Source organism: Schistocerca americana, chromosome 3, assembly GCF_021461395.2.
Source record: "Schistocerca americana isolate TAMUIC-IGC-003095 chromosome 3, iqSchAmer2.1, whole genome shotgun sequence".
Classification (NCBI taxonomy): Eukaryota; Metazoa; Arthropoda; class Insecta; order Orthoptera; family Acrididae; genus Schistocerca; species Schistocerca americana.
Genome location: NC_060121.1, coordinates 921,340,774 through 921,347,230, shown reverse-complemented (window position 1 = coordinate 921,347,230; position 6,457 = coordinate 921,340,774). Strand labels below are relative to the sequence as shown.

At 35.8% G+C, this 6,457-nt stretch overlaps 1 protein-coding gene across 1 annotated transcript; it reads right to left on the bottom strand.

Annotated features, from left to right (window-relative positions):
- Positions 1-363: 363 nt before the first annotated feature.
- Positions 364-3,036, bottom strand: LOC124606538. Its single transcript, XM_047138523.1, has 2 exons — positions 2,853-3,036; positions 364-686 (listed from the first exon to the last, which is right to left on the bottom strand). Exons 1-2 carry the CDS (start codon positions 3,034-3,036, stop codon positions 364-366), a joined length of 507 nt encoding a protein of 168 aa, XP_046994479.1.
- Positions 3,037-6,457: the final 3,421 nt, after the last annotated feature.

Here is a 6,457-nt window from a genome sequence, read left to right as displayed (position 1 = left end):
TGTAAATGTGACTTTAGAGATTTCCAAAGGTTTTGACCTCAGTAATAGTTTTTATTGCAGTCTGTAGTCCTTATCTGTTACATTTATTTTAAAGAATATTTTTACAATGTTCTTCAGCCAAAGTCCTAAGAATTTTTTTTTACAAGCTGATTATTATGTGCCCAGCTGCTAAGTTGTTTTGTGACAGTGTTTACTGACTGCTGTAATTGTTCATTGCTGTCTTGTATTAATAAAATTGTAGTGTCATCTGCAAATATGATTGTTTTATGTGCATCCACATTTAAGATTATTTATATACAGAAGGAAAAGAAAGAGCCCCATTACTTATACTTGCAGTACAACATATTTAATTTGTTTAGAGTCTCATAAGTGTTCACAGATCTCAAATGCCATATTTTTCATGCTTTGCTTATGGTCCACTATGTCAAAAGCTTTTGACAGATTAATAAGAACTTCTATTGATTCCTGTTTCTTGTCTGTCAGGCTTAATATGGAATTAATCCACTCATAAATAGTAGCTCTCATTGACCATTTATTTCTGAATCCATGTTGTTCATTATAGAGGATATTGTTTGTATTTACAAATTTTATAAGTTTGTTGTACTTCTCTAATACTTTTGAAATGCAGGAGAAAATTGTCATGGGTTTGTTATTATTTACATTATCTTTCTCACCTTTTTTATATACTAGAATGACTTAAGATGTTTTCAGTACATCAGGGAAAGTGCCTGCCTGAAGGGAGCAGTCGTATAAGTGTGTAGCTATTTCATTTACGTTTGATGCACTCTTCTTTAAGATTGTTGCAGGGATACCATCAATGCCTGCAGAGTTGGAATTTTCTGGTCCTTTTATTGCATTAGATACTTCACTTTGTGAGACAGAACAGAAGTATAAGGGGCATTCAAAAAGAAACAAGCCGGAGGAATAATTACAGAAACCAGTACCTGTATTTTAGAAGTATAGACCCTAATTGTTGAGACACTTGTCCCACTGTGACACAAGGTGGTGAATGGCTGTCTCATAAAATTCCCTGGCTGCGATGTTAACCAGTTCCGCAGGTACAGCTGGACATCGTCGTCCAATGTGAATCATCAGATTGTTTGACGAAGATGGCCTCTTTCTGATTCACTTCCTGTAGCATAGGACAACAGTGAATAACAAGCATTACTTGCAAACATTGCCCACCCTTTTCCAAGTGATCAAATCAAAATGACCCAGAAATTCAAATGGGAGGTTCTTGGCCACCCTCCATACCGTCCAGAACTCTCTCCCTATGGTTACAACATTTTTGATCACCTTTAAAAGGCTCTGAGGGGCAAACGATTCACCTCAGACAACGAAGTCCAGCTGTATGTGCGGAACTGGTTAACATCGCAACCCCGGGAATTTTATGAGACAGCCATTCACCACCTTGTGTCAAAGTGAGACAAGTGTCTCAAGAACCAGGGTCAATACTTCTAACAGACAGGTATTGGTTTCTGTAATTATGCCTCCAGCTCATTGCTTTTTGAACGCCCCTTATACATTGACCCTCTACAAGCACTTATTTTATATTCATTGGCTTGGGTAGTCTTATGCAAGTTTGATTGTGTAATATTATCAGTAACACATGTGAAAAATATTGTTAAATGTTTTGGCTACTTTTAAGGGGTTTGTTACTTTCTTATTTTTTTTGTGTTGGTGTTATATTTTTGCAGAATGGTCTGTAATCACCATATTCCTTTGTTTTTGTAACACTCCACATTGCCTTCACTTTATTAGCTGAATTATAATTGTATTCATCATTCTGTATTATTTTTACTGCTTTTATTAGTTGTCATAGTATTTTGGAGTATTTTCTGTAGTACAAGTGTATTTCTAGCGAGGAATTTTTTGTTTTACATATTTCATGAAATGGTCTTTTCTTCTGATATGAAATCCTGATTACCTTTATGATTCAGCTGTTTATTCTAGAATTCAGTTTTCATTGTGAATGTGATTTGAAAGAAATGGGCTAATGTCTCAATAAAGGTGCTGAATTTATCATTTACGCCATTGATTTTGTAAACCTGTGACCATTTTTCTCCCTTTAATAAGCTGTTTACTTTATCCTAATTATACTTTCTACATGTTGTTCTTAAAGACATGTTGTTAATAATACTGCCTTTCGTTTTTAAGCTGATTATCTGAATAAGATGGCCACTAAAACTTGCACTGAAAATTTGTAGTGAAGTGCTGTGTGAAACTTTCTTGAACAAAAATTGGTCTAAAGCTGTTTCACAGGTAGCAGCTTTTACTTCAGCCATTAAATTGTAGGATGTTGCAAAGTTCAAAAGGGCCTCTCTGTTTCTACTATTCGTGAGGAAATCAATATTGAAGTCGCCACACATTATCAACTCACAATCCATTTTATTTACTTTATTTAGGTTTAAGAAAAGTTCAAAATTTTCAGATGGTGATTGGTAAACTGTACCAATAACCTGGTTGAACTGAATAATATTTATAGCTGCACTTTCATAACCATTTTCAACATTTGTTCTAGTCAAGTCACGTAGGGTAATACAATCTATATTTTCGTTTATGTAAATTGCCCCCCCCCCCCCCCCCCCCCTGCTTGCTGTTTTTACCTCCAGTAGTAACAAGATAAAATGAAGTTATTAATTTTTGTATTCTGGATTAATTCTGAAATGGCAGTATTCAGAAATGCGTAACACTTAGGTATCTTTTAGTTCATCGATTAACTGTACATTACTTTTGTCAATCTTATTATGCAGGGCTTGTACATTAAGGTGTTAAATTTCAGATCAGGCATAATAACGACTAGGTTTGGAGTCATATTTACAGCATCAAATATCTTTAGTTTAAATTAGGACCACCAGTTGTGTTGTCTTTTCTTTCTTCTTTCTTGTTCATTTTACTTTCCTCACTGTAGTCAGTAGGACATACACAAAGCTGATGGATTGTTCCATTCCTTAAAAGCCTTTCGATAATTGTTTCACTAACATGATCACAAACAAACCTTTTCCCTTCACAGTTTAAATCCATTCCATGCTTCATGTTCTGATATTGATGCAGCTAGCTTACATCCAGTATATCACACTTGGTATATTGTGAAAACAGCTTCCTTATTTGACCTGCAGACTGGATTTTTAGCATACTTTTACTGAATTCTGCCCTATCTCATAATCTTCTGGGGCATTGCAGCTAAAGTGAAAACACTTCTTGCCATAAAGTGATAACATGTGCAAGTCTAAGCTTCAAATACCCCTTCAAAGCACGTTGGCAGTTGAAACAGTATACAGAAGGGGTATTTTCTTTTACTGGAGACACAACTTACTTTACTGAGCAGTACTAAGAGTTCAGGTTTATTGTTACTGTCATTATATGTTTTGATTACTTGTGCTTGAATGAGCATTGAGAAAGAGCAACACTGTAAAAAAGAGAACCATTACTCAAAATGACATCAAATCTGAATGAAACATTATCAAAGAAGGGGGAAACATTATGGAAACAAAACATCTTGAATGAAAATTTTGCCACCAGATGACACAGTAAGTTGCAGAATATGCAAAATAAAATGCAAGGTACATGACTGTTCCCTGTTTGCATCTGAGATGCTCTTCATAACTGTCTCAGTGAGTGATCATGCACTGCTTGTAATGCTCTTTTGAAAAAGAGTGGGTGTGCACCAGCATCTCTACAGAAGTTCCAGACACTCAAGGGTATGAAAAACGGTGTTGGTCTGATGTCTGCCAAGTGTCTGGAGAAAAGTTTATGAAATTCATAAAGACATGTTCATTTGAAATGCAGTGTGGCAGAGGCAGAAAAACAGCTCTGACATCATGGTGGGGAACATGCAGTGCACAGAGAATTGGCCAAACTTTGGATCAGTGCATAAAATACAACAAAACACCCCACATTGCTACACATACAATATTGCCCATGTTTAGCAGTTGCTACATGTCGAGCTGCCAGTAAGAGAGAAATTTGCTCTAGAATTTCTTGCTCTTATGGAAGTGGGCAATGAATGGCCATGGAACATTCTGAGACACTCTGATCTGCTGTAGAACATGCTGTTTCTTGGTTTCAACTGTGGCTGAAATTGGTGGACAGCATGTTGAACACCTCTTACAACAGTCTCATGACAGTTAAAAACCAATTTCATTGCTGCATTTTTTATGGTTTTTCACCTCATGAAATTAAAACTGATTTCATTTCAGAAATTTTTGGCCTTCAACATGGTACAACCTTTCCTTGGTGGATTGGTTTACCTAACAGTGTCACAACTGTTGACTGCCAAACTGGTGCCATCATCCACATTACACAGTACGGTTGGTTCCTGTGAAACTCACACCATAGCTGTTGTATTGTGATGCATCTGTTACTTGTAACCAACCTATTTACATTATGATGCTTAGGGCACCATCTAGTTGGAAAATAATCATTAATTATTTTTCCTTTCCATATCATTTTCCCCTTCTTTGATAATATTCTGTTCACATTTGATGTCATTCTGAGGAGTGATTGTTATTTTACAAGGATTTGAAGCTGAATCTTTAAAATAATGTACATTATAAATTATCAGAAAACATTAGCCCTATTACTGGGCTGAAACAAACAAGGTTATTTTATTAAAAGCATTGTTCCATATTATCGGCAGGGGCTAGCCATAGAAGAATACCGGTTCTCACACAGCTACATTGTTTTGGATCTGTACTCCAGTTATTCACAAACAGCCTCCAGCGCCCGGACAATGTAGTATGCATCTGTATATATATGTGTGTGTGTCTGTTAGACCATTATCTCTGAGGAAGGACTTTATCCAAATGCATAAGGATGATTTAAGTCTTGTTTATGAGCCTGTCAACTCTCCAATGTCTCAATTTTATGGATGAGTTGTTACATCGGCAGGGGCTAGCCATAGAAGAATACCGGTTCTCACACAGCTACATTGTTTTGGATCTGTACTCCAGTTATTCACAAACAGCCTCCAGTGCCCGGACAATGTAGTATGCATCTGTATATATACGTGTGTGTGTCTGTTAGACCATTATCTCTGAGGAAGGACTTTATCCAAATGCATAAGGATGATTTAAGTCTTGTTTATGAGCCTGTCAACTCTCCAATGTCTCAACTTTATGGATGAGTTGTTACTTTCATTTACTGGTGAGTAGCACATTTTGGTGATGAAGGAAACCCAGGACCCCTATTATTTCTGGAGCTAGAATCATGCTTTTTGATATTTTTAAAATGTTTTGTGAGCTGTTGAGGTTGAATGCCAGGCCAAACATCAATATCGCAGTTTGGAACTACCACATTTTTCAATATGGAGTCGCCAAAAATGAGAAATTAATTTTTGTCAACCTGTTTTGATGAGATACCGGAATTTTTGAGTTTGTTCTTTCTCTTGTATGTAACTGTTTTCCAAGTGAATTTGTTTACAGATTTTCCACTCGGTAAGTCCTCTGCGTCTTTTTTCACTGAAATTTGCACATGAGAATTGTCCTTGTTTTGTATTGTACTTGAAAAAGAATTGCCACATACACGAGAAACTGTTTCACTTGCCAACTTTGCATTTGCTTCTTTCAGAGATTTAATCTCCTTTCTCAGAGATCCAATATCACTTTGTAGCAATTTTATTATTTCATCTTTCGACTTTATTGTACTTACAAGCTCGGCTGTTTCACACTGCAAACAGTCAGAGCAAGACCATGGCAGATTGTCACTTATAAATTTTAGGTTCATTCTAGTGCACTTTTCATGAAGCCGATAGTTGCACTTTACACATAAGGTTACTTTCATAACATGCTTTTTACACTGTTTACACAATGAACTGTTGTTTTACTATTTTTGTACACATGTGATGTGTCCTTACACTGTTCAGTCAGCCCTATCTCACACTTCATTCTTTCAAGTAAAACTGAAGCTTACTTAATATATCTTGATGGAAACAGCCAGTTTCCTGCTAGGAGACTATGTCCAGGACAGTACAAATCTTATGTTGTTTCCTTATGTTCCAAACACTGAATATGAGGAAAATCTTTATTGTTTTATGTTTTTGAACAAGAGAAAAATCTTTATTGTTTTGTCTTACTTATCAGAAATACCATGTAAAAAAACATATTCAAAGCCATGTTTCAAAGTTTCTTTTATCATTAGCTACAAAACTCATTCTACAGACACTTAATATAAAGCAAATACAGCACTAAAAATATATATGTGGTGTTGACAGTGGTAAGCACCTGAAGATAAACTTGATCCAGCTGCAAGAAAAACTATGAAGAGAGTTTACTATTTACTTTTATTATTTTCTCTCCCTTCTGTTATTTGACTTTGAACTGTTCCATGATCCATTTATTGATTCAGTAGATCGTCCAGTTGTGAAGAAGACTGTAATGTTGATACTTGATGTTTTTTTCGAATATGCTTCAGCATATCTGCTTTATGTTTGCATCTGTACATGCATAACGGACAAGCT

Excerpts from the sequence above, each read along its gene's own strand:
- LOC124606538 (XM_047138523.1), bottom strand. The coding sequence starts at position 3,036 with ATGAAGCATGGAATGGATTTAAACTGTGAAGGGAAAAGGTTTGTTTGT. Across the intron at positions 687-2,852 it reads AAAAGACAACACAACTGGTG|TATATAAAAAAGGTGAGAAA; the intron begins GTCCTAATTTAA and ends AAGTCATTCTAG.